Below are 23,913 nucleotides of genomic sequence, written 5' to 3' on the forward strand. Positions count from 1 at the left end.
TTTTTTGATTTCTTCAAGTTCGCGTTTTCTGCTATGCGACTGTTTCCCCTGCGTTAATCACTTGGTTTCATGATTGTGATGTAGTGCCAAATTTGCTCTCTTGACATGGATTTTTTGTTATAGAGGTTTTGGATGAACTTTAACACTTTATCTTATTGTAACTGATTTTACTGTGAGATTTATCACAGGTCTGTCGGTCTGATTAATTCTCCAAGGTATTTAAAGTGTAGGACCCTGTTGTTTTTACCATATTTTGCTTTCAAGCTTGCAACTCTGTATTTGAACATAAGAATTCAGTTTTCTCAAATGAGATTTGTAACCCTACTTTTTCTGCACGTTCTTTAAGTATCTTGAGTTGTTTGATGCCAGTCTCTTCGTCCTCTGTAAGTGCTGCCATGTCATCCACAAATGCAGCTTATGGTATGTAGAGGTTGTTTCTGGGAAAGCCCAGTAGGATTGGCTCCCAAAACACACATTTCTTGAGTTTTCTCTCTGTTTGTTCCATTACCTTGTCTAGGGCAACACTGAACAGAATAAAAGAGTCCATCTCCTTGTCTCACACCTATTTGAATATCAAAGGGTTCTGAGATTTTCCCCATAAATTTTACTTCAGATTTTGTGTCAGTTAGCATTTGTTTTATGAATTCTTGTGTCTTTGGAACTAGGCCCCTCTCTTCTGAAATCTGGAATAGTCATGATATGTCTATGAAGTCTTATGACCTTTTGAAATCTACAAATGTGTATACTGAAGGTTTTTTCCTGAGACCTTGCATTTGGTTTCAAGGTTAAAAATTTGTTATGAGTATGGCAAGTTCAGTCTGAATCCTGCTTGCTATTCTGCTAATTTGGGTTCCAACTGTGTTTGTGCTCTATTCGAGAGACAAGCTGGTATGGTTTTGTAGGTGACTGGTACCAGGGAAATCCCTCTGTAGTTGTTTACATCTGATGTGTTGCTTTTCTATGTAGTGGATGGATTAGAGCGATCTCTCAGTCATCCAAATTTTTTCAGTTAGGCAAATGTTTTGAATTATTTGTTTAATTTCTTTCAGTGAATTTGCACCGAAATTTTTCAATAGTTCAGCTGCAATTTTTCCTCCCCTGATGTTCCTATATTTTTAAGTTTCTTGATGTGTGAATAAAATATTGCTTGTCTTGGTGGTGATCAACTTTCTGCTGTGATTTCTGGAAATGTCTCTCTGGATTCAGGACAGTTTATATGTGTGAAAAATTTTCTTTATTTATCAAGGGTAATTTACCATATTGTTTTCAAAAGAAGACATTCTGTGGTGAGTACCCTTTGATTTGGTTCGCAAAGGTTTTGTAGAAATTATTATAATTTTTGAAGTTGTCTTCAACTGACTCCAGTTGGTCATTGACATATTTTAGTTTATTTTGCCTTAAACTCTTGGATGTTCATTTGTGAACTTTGAGAAATTTATTCTATGGTTCTTCCGATTATTGCAATTGTAACTTTTAAAATGCCTCTAGTGGTTATTTGTGAAGTGAGATCAGGCCTTTTGCTGTTTTGATGATATTCCTGTTGTTTTTTAAAAAAAAAAAAAAAATGGTTCAAATGGCTCTGAGCACTATGGGACCTAACATCTGTGGTCATTAGTCCCCTAGAACTTGGAACTACTTAAACCTAACTAACCCAAGGACAATACACAACACCCAGCCATCACGAGGCAGAGAAAATCCCTGACCCCGCCGGGAATCGAACCCAGGAATGTTGTTTGAAAGACACTGATTTTATGTACATCAAATTTTGCAGTCACCAGTGTTTTTCTGTTGAATTTTTCTTTTGGTGCAAATTTAATTTTGATCCTGATTAAATAAGAATAATCTGGATGAATATTTGCACTTCTGCATGCTTGCACAGCATGAATTTCTTTTTGGTAGTCATACAATTCTGACACTTGATCAATCTAAAATTCTCCTACATGATGGATGGGTAATCACCATGTTTTTTTTTTTGTTTTTTGTGCTTTTTCTGAAGTGAAGTTGACATAACACAAGTCATGTGCCATTCTTTTAGGTGAACTTGTGTGCAAGATAGTCTCCCACTGTCCTCTTGTATTTGTGTCCCATGCCAATTTGGGCATTATAATTACCAAGTAGAATTTTCCACTCATCTTTTGGAATTTTGTCACCTCTGTTTTTTTCGGGCTCCTTTTTACTATCACCATTTGTTGGCGCATGTACGTTAATAAATGTGTAGTTTTTGTTTGTGTGTTTGATTATTAAGGTCATGAGTCAACTGTTGATAGTTTGCTGCTTCCAAAACTTTTTTGTTGACAATGAAGGCCATGCAAATTAGTGCTGCTCCTTTGCTAATTTTCTTGAATGTACCACTTTTGAAAATTCTGTAATTATTGCAGTCTATCGTTTCTGAATCTGTGATCTGTGGTTCTTGCAGAGTAAGAGTTGGGATTCTCTGCTTCGTAAGTTGTTCTGTGAGATAGCGAGTTTTCTTGCTCGAACGAGTGTCTGAATGTTGAAACTGCCAATATAAGTTGTGTTTTTCGTGGAAGTTTCCCAGAGCACTTTGACTTGCCCTCTCATACAAGTCTGACTCTGCAGAATCTGAATGCTAGGTTGCCACTTTGGAATGGGTGGATCATCGACCTAGAGTAATTCTGTCTTTACTTGCTTGAGTCATGTTTGCATATCATCAATATTCTAGCTTTTGCTGGTGGTGTAGAACCAGGGATTCTGAATTCCTGGAGCATGTTTACAACCACACCACTTCGCGAACAGATGCTGACCATGCTGCTGCTTGCTCCAAGTCAGATGCAGCACGGGTTTTTGTTACCATTTTTGTCTGCGGATTACTACTACTACTACTACTACTACTACTACTACTAAAAGAATGCTGCTACGTAGAAAATAAGATATGAGAGTTATCCAGTACTGAAATGAAATGGAGCTCCTGACCAACCAACAGTTCTGCATGAATAGAAGCATGTGTTCCTTTGTATGTGCAATAACCATCACATTAGGCATGGCACATCACTTTCTGAGAGAGACTCTGCAAGATTACATCACCAGAATGATTGGTGTATGACCACAGTAAAATTGTATGCTATTCAATGCAGATCTATATGAAAGTAAATTCTAGTATGACTTGATTCATGAACTATTTTTCCAGGTGCGATATATTACATTTTGCATATATTCTTGAACTGCTGCAAACAGTAATCACAAAAATGAAATTTAAAGAAAATGTATGGTTTAACATGAACACATTGTCCTAAAGATCATTTGTAAAGATTTGTATTATTTTTCAAATTTATAACTTAAAAAGGCAGCTTTAAAATTAAAATACAACTTTCATTTTTTGCACAATTTTTAATTAAGCAGGTGAGAAAACAGTATCAATTTGGAAACTTTGAGGTACAGTAAATTTCAATCATACTCTGTCTGAGGTGAATGGCTATAATTCAGCACTTATTTTATATTTAAAAGATGTAAATAATATCCATCTATAAAACTGGAAATAAACAGATCACATCTACTTGCTGACCTATTTCACTGCTACCAGTCTTTTCAAATGTGCCCTACAGCAGAGTACCAATACATTTACTTGAGCAGAGCTTGTTAACTGTCTCTCTGTTTAGTTCTCATAAGAGATTCTCCAGAGAGAAAGCCACACAAGACCTTACAAACCATATCTTGGCAGAGCTAAACTAGGAAAATGGTCCTGTTTGTATATATTTTTAAACATTGCCAAAGTCTCTGTGTGAATTACAGAATTATACTTGTCAATCTAAAATGTTACGGGGTTAATAGCATACCTTTTGTATGAACAGTGTCTTACCTCCACTATAGTACTTTATTTATTTATTTATTTACACATCAAGTTCTGTAGGACTAAACTGAAGAGCAAATCTCCAAGGTCATGGAATGTATCAGTACATGAAATTACAACATAAAAATAATAACAGTTAAAAATAAACGTTCATGAACCTGAAAAAAGTCAGTCCATAAGTTTAAGTAAACGCAATCAGCAATACAATAAGAATGAGCTTAATTTTTCAAGGAACTCCTCAACAGACTAGAAGGAGTGACCCATGAGGAAACTCTTCAGTTTTGATTTGAAAGCGCATGGATTACTGCTAAGATTTTTGAATTTGAGTGGCAGCTTATTGAAAATGGATGCAGCAGTATACTGCGCACCTTTTTGCACAAGAGTCAAGGAAGTCTGATCCAAATGCATGTTTGATTTCTGCTGAGTATTAACCGAGTGAAAGCTGCTTATTCTAGGGCATAAACTAACACTGGTAACAAGAAACAACAACAAGGAATATACATATTGAGAGGCCAATGTCAAAATACACAGACTCGTGAACAGAGATCGATAAGAGGTTCGTGAACTCACACTACTTATTGCCTGAACCGCCCGTTTCTGAGCCAAAAATATCCTTGTACAATGGGAAGAGTTACCCTAAAATACACTCCTGGAAATGGAAAAAAGAACACATTGACACCGGTGTGTCAGACCCACCATTCTTGCTCCGGACACTGCGAGAGAGCTGTAAAAGCAATGATCACACGCACGGCACAGCGGACACACCAGGAACCGCGGTGTTGGCCGTCGAATGGCGCTAGCTGCGCAGCATTTGTGCACCGCCGCCGTCAGTGTCAGCCAGTTTGCCGTGGCATACGGAGCTCCATCGCAGTCTTTAACACTGGTAGCATGCCGCAACAACGTGGACGTGAACCGTATGTGCAGTTGACGGACTTTGAGCGAGGGCGTATAGTGGGCATGCGGGAGGCCGGGTGGACGTACCGCCGAATTGCTCAACACGTGGGGCGTGAGGTCTCCACAGTACATCGATGTTGTCGCCAGTGGTCGGCGGAAGGTGCACGTGCCCGTCGACCTGGGACCAGACCGCAGCGACGCACGGATGCACGCCAAGACCGTAGGATCCTACGCAGTGCCGTAGGGGACCGCACCGCCACTTCCCAGCAAATTAGGGACACTGTTGCTCCTGGGGTATCGGCGAGGACCATTCGCAACCGTCTCCATGAAGCTGGGCTACGGTTCCGTCTTCCGTCTTCCGCTCACGCCCCAACATCGTGCAGCCCGCCTCCAGTGGTGTCGCGACAGGCGTGAATGGAGGGACGAATGGAGACGTGTCGTCTTCAGCGATGAGAGTCGCTTCTGCCTTGGTGCCAATGATGGTCGTATGCGTGTTTGGCGCCGTGCAGGTGAGCGCCACAATCAGGACTGCATACGACCGAGGCACACAGGGCCAACACCCGGCATCATGGTGTGGGGAGCGATCTCATACACTGGCCGTACACCTCTGGTGATCGTCGAGGGGACACTGAATAGTGCACGGTACATCCAAACCGTCATCGAACCCATCGTTCTACCATTCCTAGACCGGCAAGGGAACTTGCTGTTCCAACAGGACAATGCACGTCCGCATGTATCCCGTGCCACCCAACGTGCTCTAGAAGGTGTAAGTCAGCTACCCTGGCCAGCCAGATCTCCGGATCTGTCCCCCATTGAGCATGTTTGGGACTGGATGAAGCGTCGTCTCACGCGGTCTGCACGTCCAGCACGAACGCTGGTCCAACTGAGGCGCCAGGTGGAAAGGGCATGGAAAGCCGTTCCACAGGACTACATCCAGCATCTCTACGATCGTCTCTATGGGAGAATAGCAGCCTGCATTGCTGCAAAAGGTGGATATACACTGTACTAGTGCCGACATTGTGCATGCTCTGTTGCCTGTGTCTATGTTCCTGTGGTTCTGTCAGTGTGATCATGTGATGTATCTGTATAATACCACACGACATAAGTGAATGAAAATAAGCAAAGTAGACTAATTTTTGTGTTGAAGTGTCACTCACTTTTGACACCGTTCGAGTAGTAAAAATGGCAGTATTAAGTCTTTGAACAAGATCCTGAACGTGGGCTTTCCACGACAGCTTACTATCTATCTGAACACCTAGAAATTTGAAGTGTTCAGTTTTACTAATCATATGCCCGTTCTGTGAAATTAAAACTTCGGGTTTTGTTGTATTGTGTGTTAGAAACTGTAAAAACTGTGTCTTACTGTGATTTAACCTTAGTTAATTTTCTACAAGCCATGAACTGAGGTCATGTACTGCACTATTTGAAACAGAGTCAATGTTGCACACAACATCCTTTACTACCAAGCTAGTGTCATCAGCAAACAGAAATAGTTTAGAGTTACCCGTAATACCAGAGGTCATATCATTTATATAAATAAGGAACAGGGCGGCCCCAACACTGATCCCTGGGGCACCCCCCACTTGACAGTACCCCACTCAGATCCCACATCACAGCCGTTATCAACATTGTGAATAATGAACTTTGGCTGCCTGTTGCTAAAGTAAGAGATGAACCAATTCTGAGCTACTCCACGTATCCTGTAATGGTCCAACTTCTGGAGCAAATGCCTTAGTTAAATCAAAAAATATGCCAAGTGTTCAAAACTTTTTGTTTAATCCATCCAGTAACTAACAGAGAAAAGAGAATATAGCATTTTCAGTTGATAAATGACTTCTAAAGCCGAACTGTACATTTGATAGCAAATCGTATGATATAAAATGATCAATTATCCTTACATACACAGCCTTTTCAATAACTTTTGCAAACACTGATGGCAAAGAAATAGGTCTAAAATTACCTAAATTATCCCTTTCTCCCTTTTTATAAAGCAGCTTTACTACTGAGTACTTTAATCGCTCAGGAAACTGACCATTCCTAAAGGAAAAATTACAAATATGGCTAAATACAGGGCTAACATGAGCAGTACAGTACTTTAATATTCTGCTGGACACTCCATCATAACCAGGAGAGTCCTTAGTCTTCAGTGATGTAATTATTGACCCAATCTCCCTCTTATCTGTATCACAGAGGAGTATTTCAGTCATCAATCTCGGGAAGGCCTATATGATTTCCTGTAGAAACTAAATTTTTATTTAATTCACCAGCAATGCTCAGGAAATGATTGTTAAATACTGTACAAATATCTGATTTATCAGTAAAAGAAATATTTTTACTGCGAACTGACTTTATGTCATCGACCTTGTGCTGCTAATGAGACACTTCCTTCACAACTGACCACATGGTTTTAATTTTATCCTGTGAATTAGCTATTCTATTTGCATACAACATACTCTTTGCCTTCCTAATAACATTTTTAAGCACCTTAAAATACTGTTTATAATGGGCTACTATAGCTTGATTGTGACTACTTCTAACATTTTGATATCATCCCCACTTTGTTCTATATGATATCCTTCTCCCAATAGTCAGCCACCCAGGCTGTCCATTACTACCAGTACCCCGTTTCGAATGTTCTAAGGGAAGGCTACTCTCAAAGAGCATGAGAAATGTATTATGGAAAGCAGGTTTGAATCCTGCCTCGGGCATGGATGTGTGTGATGTCTTTAGGTTAGTTAGGTTTAAGTAGTTCTAGGGGACAGATGACCTCAGCAATTGAGTCCCATAGTGCTCAGAGCCCTTTTGAGCCATCTATATTATTGGCACTATAAACATTCTGCCACTCTTGTTCCTTAACAAGGTTTAAAAAACACTCTATTGCTGTTGGATTGACTTTCCTACTTAGTTTGTAATTAAATATGACATTGGTTTGAGTAAAAAAGTCTTTACTTTGAGTTAAAATTTGTGCATCATGGTCTGAAAGGCCATTCACACTTTTACTAACAGAATGCCCAACTAATGATGAAGAATGAATAAAAATATTGTTTATGACTGTGCTACTGTTCCCCTGCACCCTAGTTGGAAAAACACAGTTTGCATCGGATCATATGAATTTAGGAGATCTACTAACATCCTTTTTCTTGCACAATCATATACAAAATTTATATTGAAGTCACCACATGTAACTACTCTCAGGTACTTTCTACAAAGTGAATCAAGAACCCTCTCTAGCTTGAGCAAAAATGCCCTGAAGTCGGAGTTAGGGGACCTATAAACAAACATTAGAAGTTTAGTTTCCCTAAATTCAACTAACGCTGCACACCTTTCAAATATCTGTTCAGTGCAGTTTGAAAGTCTGTCTCACAACTATGAAAATAACCTCAGAATGGATGGATACAACATGTGAGGTTCCACAAGAATTGCTATTGGGACCACATTTATTCTTAACCTGTAGAAATGATCACCCTGTGTTCAAAAACTTATGCTTGCTGAAGACACACACTCTCAACCTTAGTAAACGCAGCTCAAATGATACCTAAAACACGCTTATGGATGGTTCACAGCAAACAATTTAAGTCTAATCTCACAAACACTTATAATGGATTTTTTTTTCTTTGTTCTTTTCTTTTTATACATGTAAGCCAAATATAAACAACAGTAAAGTAACAAGTTATTTTGTACCAGCGAAACTGTTGTGAAAAGAAGAAGAAGAAGAAGAAGAAGAAGAAGAAGAGAGATGCTCTTCAACTGATTAATTTCTGTATATTGACCTTTTTGTTTCTGTAAGTGGTAGCAGTCAGACGTACGCCTAGTTCCGCTGTGCTAGTATTGTTTAAAAATGTGTATTACAATGGTGTTCATTATTTCGCGTGCTCCGAGAATCTTGCATAAAGAGGATCGAAGCAGACGAGAGAAATTTGTGTGAGCAGCAGAGGGTCAATCATATATCAGCATTGTCATAAGCAACACTGTGCACAATGGAATTACTGTGAAGAAGTATGCAAATTTAAGTGCTGAATATTGATATTAAAAGTATTGTGTTGAAGGTCTGTTGATATTAGAACCAGTTAAAGTTCACCCACGATAATGTGTACCTTCCCATTCAAGCAGCAATTATTAATCACTTTCGTTATATTATTTTGCCCACCCACTATATGCCACTATTCACACTCTAAGATAAAAAGAAATGACAAATTATGAAGGAATTATCTGAATCCGATGGAAATCAGTAGATTTCATTTACGTGTACATGCACACAAAGTAATGATTACAATTTCAGAAAAATTGGATGACTTATTCAAGAGACAGAGCTTCAAAAATTGACCAAGTCAATAATGAGTTGGTTCCCCTCTAACCCTTATGCAAGCAGTTATTCAGCTTGACACTGATAGGGTTGTTGGACGTCGTCCTGGGGAACACCATGCTAAATTCTGTCCAACTGATGAGTCAGATCGTCAGAATCCTGAGCTGGTTGGAGGGCCCTGCCCAAAATGCTCCAAACATTCTCTTTGGGGAGAGGACCAGTGACCTTGCCAAGGTAGAGTTTGGCAGTAGAAGCCCATGCAATGTGCGGGCGGGCATTCTCTTGCTGAAATGTAAGCCCAGCATGGCTTACAGCAAGGGCAGCAAAATAGAGTGTAGAATATGTCATTGATGTACTGCTGTATTGTAAGGGTGTCGTGGATAACAACCAAAGGGGTCCTGCTATAAATGAAAGGAATCTCGAACTGTTGCCCCTGGCTGTCAGACTGTATGGCAGGCAACAGTCAGCTTGACATCCAACAGCTTTCTGGGGCATCTCCAGACAGGTCTCTGATGGTCATTGGGCTTCAATTTGAAGCGGAACTCATCACTGAAGATAATTCTACTCAACTCAACGAGACTCCAAACAAAATGTGCCGGACAACACTGCAAACAGACTTGTTTGTGTACAGAGGTCAATGATAGATGGTGCAAGAGACACTGTGAGCTCAGGCCTCTTTCTGTGATCTACCTATTACTGGTCCTTGTGGTCACTGAAGCACCAGTTGCACATTGGATCAATGATAATGATGCAAGTGCCTATCTGCAAGGCAGAGTTCCTATCCAACTGAGTACACAGAAAGAAATCCGCAAAGACTTTATGCCCTAATACTGACACATCCCTGTTTATTGTCCTCACCAGCTGTAAAACACTTAATAAATTATAAGACAGAATTGCTGATCAGTACCTGTGTTTCAGGAAGCAAAATACTTAGTACTGCTGATAGAAACACACAAAAGTAAAGTTTAACACTACCTTAGCTCTGGGAACTATAGTTCCTTCCTCTGGCAGGGGAGAGCGATTACAGACGTTTACAACGGCAGGGTAGATAAATAAAATCCCAGGAGGAGGTATTTACAGATCATCTTTACAAAAAACAGTTTAATCAAGTAAATATTAGGTTACCAATAGCAGACAAAAAGCAGCTATTTGACACAAATGAGGAGGTAGGAGCCTTTTTTTAGAGTAGCTGCTTTCTTTCTACTTTATTATAATTAGATTGTACACAAATAGCATTAGGCAGTACAGTGAGTATAGCTTGACCCATTCCACATCCATGAAGGTTTTCCTTTTTGATGGAGACTACAGAAAATGATTAATTATGAATGAATGAATGAATGAATGAATGAATGAATGAAACAGGCAGAAGTATTTTGTTTCTATAATTTTCTAAGAAACAGCCCTCTGTCAGAAAAAATATACACACACATAGAACATATTTGTGTGTTTTTATGAGGGTAATGATATATTTATCATCACCAAAATGAAACTACTGTGAAATACAGTCAAAGAAGTTCTAAATGCAAAATAAATAAAAATTCTATATTTTGGAACAAAATGTTGCTTCATCTGTGAAAGGGAAAGAATAATTGAAGGGATTGGGATTACTCAGAGATAATAAAGATCACCGACTCAGGTCAACGATGAAGCAGAATAAAACAGGAAGACTGACAGTGAAAATAAAACAATGGAAAATCCAGGATGGAATGTAACAATATTATGAGAAGGAAGTTGCTACTCACCATATAGCGGAGATGCTGAGTCACAGATAGGCACAACAAAGAGTGTTTCACAATTAAAGCTTTTGGCCATTGGCCGGCGCGCGCGCGTAGATGCTGTGTCGCCGATAGGCTTTCACAATTATAGCTTTCGGCCATTGGCCTTTGCACACACACACACACACACACACACACACACACACACACACACACACACACACACACACACACACACACACAAAACTGAAACTAGTTGCCTGAGACTGCAGCCGTGCGCGCGTGTGTGTGTGTGTGTGTGTGTGTGTGTGTGTGTGTGTGTGTGTGTGTGTGTGTGCGCGCGTGTGTGTGGGTGCGTGCAAAGGCCAATGGCCAAAAGCTATAATTGTGAAAGCCTATCGGCGACTCAGCATCTCCTCTATATGGAGAGTAGAAACTTTCCTTCTCATAATGTTGTGACAGTGAAAATAAAAACACACTGCACAGAAATGAGCAGCTATGCAAGTGGGAGACAAGGCAACAGAAAAGTAGCAGCACGGAGAGAAATGGAAAACAAGCAACAAAATAATGAACTCCAAACTTACAATTAATTTGATTCCTTTCTAAATTCCATGCCACCTTCCCCAATGTTTGCTTACACTACAGTGATGACAGAATTCTGCCTTTCGGAAATGAACAAACAAATATCGCAGGTTGTATTAATAATACAAGTGTGTGTGGTGAATTGACATGTTATGTTGCGTATCCTTAAATGAGAGTGCTTGATACAATGCAATGGAGCTGCGCTGTCATAGAGAGTACAGCTATTGCTGACCGTTTTCCTGTTATGGGAGAAGACAGTCCTGTTCTCATCATGGAGAGAGAGAGAGAGAGAGAGAGAGAGAGAGAGAGAGAGAGAGAGAGAGAGAGAAATCTCAACCCTGTTGTCTACTGTATTATCCTGTTACTGCACTGCAGAACAGTTGCCATGTAGTACTGGTCAACTTAGCTTACCAGCTAAAATCAACATAGAATGCAGGCTTTGCCATTTAAAAATAAATAAATAAAATAAAAATAATGAAGTCACTGATAATGAAGCTAGTGGCTCCCACAATTTCCTAATGCATGTTTGAAGCACATGACAAATACACCAACAAACTGCTATACTTCTTCACTCTTGAAACAGTCATTCCTTCCACGTGAAATACTCTCTCCTTGACATTCTCCGAAAAGGTATCTGATGGGATGCTAACATGCTACATGAATACAATGTTGCCCTTACTGTTGCCTTTACTTTTCACAGATTATCAGTCTAATCCGTAAATACATTTCCTGCAGTATCTCAGTTTCTGATCCTTGTTCAAAACACTAAATGACAGTTTTACCCTTTCATAAAATTCTCCAAACATTATTCAGAGTAGTTTTTGTGTCTTGGTGATTTGAATTTTTTTATATCAATATTTTTACACGTTAGTGGCAGCTTCTCAATAATTTTAAGCCATTCATTATAACTGTGTTCACTACATAAAGTTACTATGCCCAAGTATAATCTCAAGTAATTATTAAAAGAACATTAGTCTGTGAAGTGCACTAAGACTTTGGATATTATTTTAATATCAGACAAACAGCAACTATTTGGTATAAATGAGGAGGTAGGAGCCTTTTTTTTAAGTAGCTGCTTTCTTTCTAACTGATCAAAATTAGACGGCATCCGCATAAATAGCATTAAGCAGTATAGTCAGACAACAATCAAAAAGTTATTAAAAGGCCACAAACCTTTCAGAGTAGAGTCAGCACTTCCACTGACCAACAGCCTCGAATCTGCTGCCCACGCCACCTGATAAACTGCCTGCACATGTCCTCTCAGAGATGTCAGATATCTGTTACAAAAACCATGTCTGAATGCAATAGATTGTATGGTTTGCTGGGTAGTGGGATTATTGGGTATCAAGAGTACTTTGACATACATGATTTATGAATAAACAATTCTGTTACCTGAGATTTTGAAGTACACCAGTTAACTAACAGGAATGTAATCTAAGGTCAGTGAAAACTTCTGAAAATGTGCCAGTCAATAAAACTTAAGTTTCTACCTGGACCACCAATACAGAAACAATCACTACTGAGGCAAGTGTTCACTTTTAAAATCTGACAATATCTCCAACTTCTGTGAGCAGAGATTTCACCTGCACAATGATACTAAATTTTTCCTCTTTTGACACAGAAATTTGATGTCATGAAGATCCTGCCTTTCCGTAGTCCAAAGTCCAACCAGTTTCCCACACACTAATCTTTTCCCTGTGTGTATTGCACACAGTGATGTCAAAAGAACACACACAGCCTTGTGATTTCTAGACTGCTCCACACTACGGCCAGTAATCAATGTGCACAATTATGATATCACAGTAAAGACAACCACACTTTCCCAAAGTTACATGCTCTTACTGTTTGTGCACATTTTTGACATTCAGCTACTGGTCAACCATGATGACACAGTTCACAAAATAGCCCTACAGTCCAATATTTACTTTAAATGTAGCATCTAATGTAGACTACCAGCACACAAACTACGTAATGTTTTTTTTTCTAATTTGTATTGTGCCTGGTTGTCAAATCTACACTGCTTGACACTTGGTAAGGATCAATCAACTGCCACTTGGCATAGAACAATCAACAATTGCTACGGAACAATCGACCAATTATAATAAAAGGAAATGTAGAGGGTGAGATGTGTTAACTGCTTTGATGCCTGTGCACAAACTTTCTATATGCATTGGACAGTTCATGTAGTACAGTGTTTGCCAAATATTGTAAAACTGATCAGCACAACACTCCGAATGGTATGGAAACCTGTCTGAAAGACATCACTTGTGTGGTTATGATTGTGGACAAGCAGTTGTATGGCTCAAAGCCATCACTAACGTGACCACAGTAACAGTTATGTCCAAAAGTGTCTTCTCATGGTTAAAAATGCTGCTAAAGGTGTAAATGCTATGCAAAAGCATGCTGGTGGTCACAGACATCTCATTTGTGGGCAGATCATTGCAAACCTTGTAACCACTACCAGTACATGCATGTCTGCCAGAACCATTTCATGGTGAGTAAATCAAGCTGGTCTGTATGCTTGGAAGTCTGTTACATGCATCCCACTACAACCACGCCATCATCAAGAAAGATCATTGGTGTAGGGAGCATTTTTTTTAAAAAAAAAAAAAGGTCAAATGTGTGTGAAATCTTATGGGACTTAACTGCTAAGGTCATCAGTCCCTAAGCTTACACACTACTTGCCCTAAATTATCCTAAGAACAAACACACACACCCATGCCCAAGGGAGGACTCGAACCTCCGCCGGGACCAGCCGCACAGTCCATGACTGCAGCACCTCAGACCACTCGGCCAATCCCGCGCGGCTAGGGAGCATTTTGGTTGTGGTCACCAACAGTGGTCCAGAGTGATGATCTATGATGAATCCTGCTTCACTGTAGCAAGTGATTCTAGCCACCAGTTAATATGGAGAGAGAGAGAGAGAGAGAGAGAGAGAGAGAGAGAGAGAGAGAGAGAGAGAGAGAGAGAGAGAGAGAGAGAGAGAACACTTTGCACACCACAGAATTTTCACGAGGATAATCAGTATGGCCTAGGCATTATGGTGTGGGCAGGCATCATGCCCAATAGCCAAACACCACTGCATATCTTTGTGCGAGGTACCGTGACAGCACAGTCGCACTACAGAAAAAATTATTCTGGATCACGTTTGTCTGTTTAGGTGTGTGACAGGTCCCAAATTTCTGTTTATAGATGACAATGCTCACTTACACAGGACCGCTGCACTGCCGAGGTCACTGGAAAGAGAAGATACTGAACATATGGAATAGCCTGAGTGCTCACTGGACCTAAACCCTATACAGAATGTTTGGGGTGCTCTAGGCAGAAATGTTTCCCAATGAAAACCCTCTCCCTGAACCACGCAAGAACTAAAAACCACCCTGAGAGAGGAGTGGGACAACATCCTCCGAGGATTTCTCAACAGTCTGGTGCCCAGCATGAGTAACAAGTGTAAAACGTGCATCAGTGCTGAAGGAGTGCATATTCCTTACTGAAAGTCCAATATTGACTTTTATGTTGGGAACCTGACCTGTGTCAAACTATAATGTTATTTGTGTCTGTTGTTCTGCTTTCCCATGTGGTGAAATCTGTACAACTTTTTGTTATAAATATACCACTCCACTTGTATTGCCTGGATTATTTCTGTCCAACAGTCTGTTCCTTAGCAATTGTCAAAAAGTTTGGTTATAAATACAAGAAACTTTCAAACCGATACAGTTTGTGAGTGTGTTTGTTACAACAGAGACCAATTTATTACATTGATGAACAATTTTATTGCGAATGTTTCTGGGCTGGAAACATTTATAATTTGGAGTTATGGTGGTGTATTAATGCGGTAACAAAGCAAACATTTCATGGGGAAAGGGTAAAACCCACAGGAGGGGTGAGGAGGGGGGAGGGTGGAGAGAGTGGTCACAAAGGAGTGGAATAAGGGAGATAATAGAGAGTAATAATTGCTCAGCATCAAAGAAGAGCAAAAGTACTCTATTAATACTAAACTAGGTGGCACCAGTTTGCCCTGGAAATTAAGCTTACTCTGCATTGTTTACCTGTTAATGACAATAAATGGGCTGGATATTCAGAGAACAGTGTCATTGATGAATAAGGAAACCTGATGCAAGCCCTTTTACATGTCACTTTGTAATTTCTACCTCAAGTGTCTAAAATGTATCTGTGTAGTTAAATGACTCAAGTGTATGTGGAATGGAGTGGAATGCTGCATTTATGTTGTTGACGGCACTGGGAGGGCAACAAGATAATGAATCCTAATGCTAGCAGATAGTCCACTCTACTTGAACGGCACTAAGGAGATCAAGGTTGACACACAAACTGCTATCAACAATGGCACAAGTCCCCCCCTTTACACTGTGGAGAGATTTGTCCTTTTTCCAGGACTTTGGCGTCCAGTCTGTTTAACAAGAACCTCACTGCAAAACTTCTTCTCCATTTGCTTGATAAATATTGGTGTGAAAAATTCCTTCCACCAACAGGATCTTTACTGGCTACCTCCGAATTTAGTGTGTCTCCACAGGTTTGCTCCCTTGCAGACAGATGCAGGTAGTAAAAAATAAGCAATATATAGAAGAAACAGCTGAAAAGATAGAAAAGAAATGGTGTATGAGCCTTGAGAACAGCAACCAGTAATCTTAAAGAGTAGATAAAAACTGTGAATGAAAGAAATAAAAATAGCTGAAGCATCAGAAATGGTTAGAGAAGAGAATACAGGAGCAGAAAGAAATGAAACAAATGTAAATGGACACCAGGCTGGCATTGTCATATGCTTAATAAGAGGAATTAAAGTGAATAAAGTATTGTTTGATGGGTTTAATCTGAAGAGAACTGTGGCTATTGTATAGTTTTAGTGTGTGTGTGTGCGGGCGCGCATGGTAGCCCGTGCATGTGTAATTTTTTTTAAGGATAGGACTTCCACATCATTCTCTGAAATTCCCACTTCAAAATTGTACAAAAATTTCTCAGACATACTGTCAGAAATTTTACAGTAGACATGAACATTTATTCTCCAAAAGACCAATTTATCATCACACACGTTAATGGACAGTCCATCAATTCAGTGTTTTAACTGAATACCGAGCTTGCTTGTGCCAATGCCATTCAGTCATTCACCTGAGAACTTTTCCTTCATAATATACGTTGGGAAAAACTGACAATTGGACTTCAGAATTTCTCAGTCCTCCGCAAATAACCTGCCATCTACCAAACTTCTACTCAATTCTCTATATCTGTTTCTGCATCCTGTCACTAATGCACACTGCAATATCATTAACAAAACATACAAAACAAAGGCAGGCGACATGTCACATTATGGCTGAAAGAATTTTATACTGGCATTGCTAAGTCACTTTTTTGTAATAATCTATTCTGTGTTAGGAACCATGGTTTCTCATTTTCTGTCTGTCTATTGTGATTATCAGCAGTTTATAATTATTCATCTCTAATTTTAATCTCTGTTTTTAGTCTCATATTGTTTGATATTTTTACAGAATTTCTCTCCTTTTACTGTACGTCTGATCAAACTTTTTCTGCCTTCAAATATTTCACCTTCTTTATCCTGAGAACAGAACAGCTAAATGATAGATATACAATTCTTTTTAATTTGTGGATCTATCAACCACATTATAGTTGTTTGCTTCAGCAGTCAATTAGTACACATTTCCACATCTAATATTGTTAAAACAATTTGAATTATAAGGAAAAGAGCACACAAACTTAACAGGGTGAAGTTTTGATTTCCCTCAGTTCTTAAACAATGATAAAGTTCCAAAATATCTCAACATTAGAGATCAGTGCACAAAATCTATGAAATGTAACTTGGAGTAACAGCGAAGATGATATACATACTTTCCGGTGAGCCCATCCCACAACTTTATTGATTTGTCAAAAGAAGCAGAAGCAATTATCCTTGCATCTGGTGAAAACTTCACATCATTAATAAGTTGTTGATGTCCTGTCATCCGAGCTGAAACAGAGTCCTTTTATCAAATAACTATTTTGTGGAATCACAGAATCACATGTCAGAAGTAAATACAGCTTATAAATTATATATTACCAACTGGCTTCTTGTTACTTTCTGGCTGCCACAAGAAAAGAGTAAAGTCATCTGAACCAGATACCAAACGTTCTCCTCCATTTGCGATAACAGATTCATACTTCTGCAGCGCCTGTTGTTGCATTTCAGTTTCTTTGAAAAGTAAAAAATAACAAATCAACAAGTCTCTGAATATTTTTAAGGTCAAATACTTACAAAGAGTTACTTACTGTTATAAGTCACAGACGTATTGTTCACTGGATCAAAAGATCCTGTGCGCAACACGTAATCTGTGCTCAGAGCTAATGTATTGACCCAATGAGCGTGACCTTCAAGAGTACGACACAGAACACCCTGAAATTAGATATGTTCTGTTAATTTTATTTTATGATCTAGTATGAAGTATTTAGGTTCAAGTCATGACAAAAGTACCAACTTTCATAGCTCATGTAACTTCATTCAGCAAAAGAAAATATACTGGTGGGATGGGTGGAGAGGGATGAGAAGTAGGAGGGGAGGGGGGGGGGGGGGGGGGGGGGGGCACTGCGAGGGAAAAAAAACCACAATACTTACATCTGTAGCTCTCCAGACTTTTATTGTACGATCCTGTGAAGCACTGTAAATTAGCCCTGTTCCTCCCCATCTTAATGCTGTAACAGATTTTTGATGACTAGAAAGTGTGAGGACCACTTGTCCTAACACAACATCCCATATTCTGATGTCGCCATCTTTTGAACTGCTTGCTAAGTGACGACACTCACTGTTTCTGTAAACAGAAAGATAATGGATATGTAATAGAAAGACTTATAAATACATCTCCACATACTCATCCATTCACCTCAGGGGTAAAGAAAACTAAAACATGCTGATGTGGTGACACTGACCCAGAAGTAGGCAGATGGTTTCCTGGTAGTGCAAGAAATTTCATCACCTGTATTTGGCTGGCAAAGTGAAGAGATAGAGTAAAGATCTATATCACCAGACAACGTGTCAATATCCTGGGTTAAATTTCAAACATTTTCACAGTGCAACACCGAGTAAGGGTACACAACATTACTGATTTGGATGTGCCTATTGGATGAGGATGTTAAAGCACTGCAGACCCCTAGTGCTGCTCAAGAACAGTAGTCCTACATGCCAGCATTGTGATTCATCCTATCCCTTCCTTCATTCCATGCTTGCCCATAACACAAACACAATACTATAGTACACGGGAACTTAAAACAGCCATTCAGGTATGATCAACATGTGGCGTCGGCAAGTACGAACATCATATCTCCGCCATCACATGTTCTTCGACTCTGCAACCTGATGGCCCATGCCATCTTGCTTGGTCAGTTTGCTGTATGATTTGTTGTTATGTGGATGTCTGTATGAAATACACCGGGCCCTACAAAAATGTGTGTGTTTTCTTGGGTTACAACCCAACCAAAATCCCTGAAACATTTTAAATCCTTGTAGGGAGCTAGTGCCAAATTGCTACCACTATCACCCTGCCCTTAGGCCAAGAACGAGGAATTTCAACAGGGTTCCGAACGTTCACTGACCTGGTATAGAACTGACTGAATTTTCGGTTTCCCTACTCAATTATTTCCACAGTGCTGTAAACTTAAAGATGCCAATATGATGTTACTTACTCCAAATATGTTATAAGATATTAATAAGCAAAACACTGCTGTCATCAAAGTTCATTTAATTCACATCCCTATTTAAGGTTTAATACGCAATCAAAAAAGACTGCAAGAGACAGAAAGCTTGATAAAGTTTGATGACTGCGGAAAAAAGTTCGTAGCAGCAATATTCTGGTTTGTGCTCAAAGGATTTAGAGGCATCTATAACCAGACAAAATAAGAATGACAGACCAGTTCCAAGCCAAATTTGGTGTCTCTGGGAATATCATTTTGTAACCAAACAATACACATCAAAATTGAAAATTAAAGAGAAAAAATCGAGAAAGAAAGCATTCATTTATACTGTGTGTGTGTGTGTGTGTGTGTGTGTGTGTGTGTGTGTGTGTGTGAGAGAGAGAGAGAGAGAGAGAGAGAGAGAGAGAGAGAGAGGGAGGGAGAGAGGGAGAGAGAGAGAGAGAGAGAGAGAGAGAGAGAGAGAGAGAGAGAGAGATGTTGGCTCCTGTTACCAGAGGATATCCCAGCTAGCAAAGTTGAGAATATGAAAAATTAAGAATATTCAGGAATTGAAGAGAAAAAGTGTTCAGAACTGCAAATCTATGGCAACACGGCAAGAAATGTCAATGGAAATCAACACAGAACACTGCACTGCATATCAGATAAATTATTCTATCACTTAATTACAAAGGTTGTTCTTTATGCATAAATATACCTTTCCTTTCAAAGTGCGAGTGTTGTATCTTTGCTTTCTCAATTACTTACATTATCAGAAATTATTTCCAATATATCACAGTTCCAAAAGTGATTAAAATTATCTGTTTCTCTCTCTCCCCTTTATTTCTGGAAAGCGTTTCACGAAACGTCATCGTCAACGCGCTGTATAGGTACAATATTACTGCCAACATTTCGTGTGATGAGGTCTTCAAGTAAGTCCAATGATTTTATGCAACAATGGAAACCCCAAGTTGTAATATTTTAAGATTAAAGGAGACCACTCACTGAAAAGCAGAATGCTGGAATGTTGACTAGACACACACTAAAGAAGGAAAACTTACTAGATTTTGGGGTTATCCTTTGATAATGTAGAGGGGACACACACACCTATCCCCCTACATGGTGCCGCCTTCTTCTGCATGTGCCTATCGACAACTCAATACCTCTGCATTTCAGTGAGTGATCTCCTTTAAGTCTAAAGTATTTACATTCTACAACAACTTTCCTACAATATATGGAAAAGAATAGATTGCTACTCACAGTAAAGATGAAACGTTGAATTGCACACACACACAATGAAAAGACTGTTACACATTTAGCTTTAGCCAAAGCCTTCTTCAGCAAAGGAAGCACACATACATTCACTCAAACAAGCAAGCACACCTCACCAACACATGGCTGCCATCTCCGGCAGTTCGGGCAGGTTCCAGCTGCCAGCAATAGCAGCCATGTGTGTGTGAGGTGTGCTTGCTTGTGTGAATGTGTGTGCATTTTCTTTTCTGAAGAAGGCTTTGGGCAAAAGCTACATATTGTCGATGAAGAAACAATACCGCGTAACTGACAAATTGCCGATTTTTTGTTTTTCAGTCAGATGACGCCTTTGACCGTACGCGCATCTGCTCTTAACACCATAATGACAAATTTTTAATTATTTACCATGAAAAAATTTTATAGATGGCAATACCGCAGAACTGTAGAGAATTACACACTGCATATCTACAATCTATGGATACTGTAAACAATACCGTGTGAATTATAAAGTGCGCGCAGCCACAGTAGATTGCTACTACCTTATTAAGTATTTAACAGTGCTTGAAAGTGGTTCCATGCTTGTAGCTTCATTCATGATAATGGACAGTGATATAGATGACAATCTTTTTACTGAAGAAGAAATTGTTTCTCAGCTGAAATCAGCTTATGAAAGTGGAGAATAGTTCCTGAGAGTGACTGACAGCAGTAAGAAAATTGCTTTTCTTATTAACCTTTGAATGTTAGTATCACTGCAAGTGTGTGATATAAATCAGAACTCTCCCACTTCACTCGTTCTATGCTTTATTCATTTCTGCCAATGATATACAGCCTGTCCGCTTTCTTGCATGATCTCCCATAAATGCAGAACAAACAACAGGCGAAAAAAGTCATAACCCTGAAGTTACATTTTCCCAAGAAGGATTAATTTCATTTATGGGGTTCTCGGTTACTGTTCCTGCAACATCTGACACAGGTAAATTTTCTTGAGATTATTGTTAATAGTATAACTGATGCCGTCATTCTCATAAATACATGAATTTGAGCTTCATCTTTAATTTATAAATATTTTTCCATTTATGAAATATTATTTTAAATTTTTTAAAGTTGATTTTTTTGTACCTTTTCTATCAGGGTTTATCAAAATTTTAGTACTTATATTACTTATCTCGATTTGGGTTGATTTATAAATAATTTATAGTTAATGTATCATAATTATTGTTAAATTATTTATAGAAATGAGATGTTAACCGTTTCCTAAGATATCTAGTTTCTTAAGAAAAAATTTAATTTTTTAAAGTTGATTGTTTTCATTTAACTTTTTCAGTATAAATATTAACTTATTTATTCTTTAAGGGATAAGTTTCAAAGTTGTTAACCTATAATTTGATTTTTTAAATATAATAGTAGGCTATAAACCAGCTATCTTTAAGATTTTGTATTAGTTAATTATTTTATATTTTCATTTTATAATTATTTCAGGTTTTATATTAAGATTCTTGATGTCGCTGTATCCAACAATGTGCAAAATGAAACCACAGTCACAGTTTCCACTAGAGACGACAGTACTTCACAGTCATTGCTATGCGATGGTGCTCATGTTTGCCAAACATTCTGGGTAAATTATTGGAATATCACGGTAGCAATAATGATGCTGACGGTGAAGGCCAAGAATTTTATGGTGACATAAGCAATGACAGGAAAAGGAAGTCCAAACCACATCCTGAAGATTGGAAGAAAAATGCCAATTAAATTCTGAGACTGCGTGGACAGGCGTATATAGTATACAAAAGAAGTCGAATTGGTAAAATCACTCATGATACTCCAAGAGAGGCACAAAAATTAAGTCCAACATGTACTTCGAAGATGTGCCAGAAATCTGTTCAAAGGAAGTGTCATCAGTTTTCTGCTGATGATAGGCAGGCAGTATTTAACACATTTTTGGAAACGATGTCATACGATCAGAGGAAGGTTTACGTTATCAACCTCGTGGATGTAATTCCAACCAAACATCCAGGGAGCTGGGGAAACAAAGCAAGCAAAAAGATGTTTCTCAATACTCTTCGGATCAAAGAATGGACTGTCCAATATTAGCTGGGTAATTCCACACATGGAATGAGTCCTGATACAGAATAGTCACAACCTCAAATCAAACAGATGGAGGAGGAAGATGAGAAAACCTTCAAGAAAGAATTCCTGGACTCTCTTCTGAAACGTTCGTCGCATTACTACAGGAAATCCTCCTCGAAGTTATACCTTGAGCCTATTCTACAATCCAAACAACAGCTGTATGGACTATGTGGAAAAATGTCATGCAGAGAAGGTTTCACCATTAAGTCGGGCTACCTTTAACTTGATTTTAGAAGATGGTAATATTAGCTTACTTTCCCCCAAGAAAGACCAGTGCGACTTGTGTTGTAGTTACAGGCTTGGTAACTTGAGTGAAGATGTGTGGAAGCAACACACAAAATGGAACGAGCAGGCAAGGATGCAAAAAGATGCTGACAAGAAAGAAGCCCAACAGAAGCTCTGCTCAGTGTACACCGTGGACTTACAAGCCGTGAAAGTAACTCCATTTTTAAGTGCAAGTGCAGTTCATAACTTTACAATGCATAATTTAGAAAGTCATGATGCAGTTACTGGTTCAATGAAACGCAAGGTGATTTGGTTGCATCAAGTTTTGCCTCATGCATTGTGGACACCCTATACAGAATGATTAAGGAGTTCAAGTCATTCTGTGCTCTGACGGCTGCACATATCAGAACAGAAATGTGATGTTATCAATTGCTCTTTTAAGATTAGCAATTGATACTGGAGTATTGATTATACAAAAGTTTTTGGAGAAAGGCCATACTCAGATGGAATGTGACTCAGTTCACAAATCCATTGAGTACAAGCTTAAAGGGCGTGAAGTTACACTTCCTAGCTAATGCTCTATGATATCTAAAGAAGCAAGAAAATAAGCCACAGCCATACAAAGTCCATTACCTAGGTTATTCCTTTTTCATCAACTACGCAGAGAAAAGTTAGGGGCTGTACGGTTCAATTAGACCTGGAAGAGCTGTAAAAAATGAGCCTACAGTTACCGATCTGATGGTGCTACAGTACCGCCCAAATGGTATTATTTACTACACATGCTCTTTCAACGAGGTGTGGCAAGAATTACTGAGGCGTCCGAGGAAAATTCTTGGAGATGTTTGCTTCCCGAAACTATACAAGGAAAGACTGAAAAATCAAGAAATCCAAATGAGATCATGTACAACAACTTAAATCTGTTCTTCCTAAAGATTGTCATAGGAAATAGGCAGGAGAGCTAGCATTCTACCTTGAGTTGGTTACTTAAGAACTAATGACTTTTTAAGTACTCCATTGCTCCATTTTGCATTCTTCGCTAGTGTTACTTTTTTGCTTGTGATTGTTTTGGATACATTGCGATCTTCAAGGCTGATCTCTGTATTAGACAGATGCTGATCACATATCTCTCCCTTGGGCATTACAGAAGGTTCAATTTTTTATGCTATGGGATACTGCAAAGGGTCAAGCAACAGGATGAGGAGCAGGAGGAGGATGTCACGTAGTAGTCTTCAACAATTTAAAGGAAGAACTCTGGCTGAAAGTGTAACACTATCATGCAGACCAAGTCAAGTTCCAGAAGTGCTTAGCACCAGCTGCCACTTCAACTGTGACTAACGCAC

The 23,913-nt window shown here is 39.0% G+C and overlaps 1 protein-coding gene across 1 annotated transcript in view; it reads right to left on the bottom strand.

Annotated features, from left to right (window-relative positions):
- The window catches only part of LOC126272872 (notchless protein homolog 1), a 72,887-nt gene that overhangs the window by 16,177 nt on the left and 32,797 nt on the right, over positions 1-23,913 (bottom strand). Inside the window, exons 5-9 of the mRNA XM_049976100.1 lie at positions 17,922-18,114; positions 17,579-17,702; positions 17,370-17,501; positions 17,162-17,279; positions 12,476-12,579 (exon numbers count right to left, since the gene is read on the bottom strand). Of these exons, the coding sequence (XP_049832057.1) occupies positions 12,476-12,579; positions 17,162-17,279; positions 17,370-17,501; positions 17,579-17,702; positions 17,922-18,114 (671 nt within the window). The remainder of the gene's footprint in view (positions 1-12,475; positions 12,580-17,161; positions 17,280-17,369; positions 17,502-17,578; positions 17,703-17,921; positions 18,115-23,913) is intronic.

The sequence above is a fragment of the Schistocerca gregaria genome, chromosome 1, assembly GCF_023897955.1.
Source record: "Schistocerca gregaria isolate iqSchGreg1 chromosome 1, iqSchGreg1.2, whole genome shotgun sequence".
Taxonomy (NCBI): domain Eukaryota; kingdom Metazoa; phylum Arthropoda; class Insecta; order Orthoptera; family Acrididae; genus Schistocerca; species Schistocerca gregaria.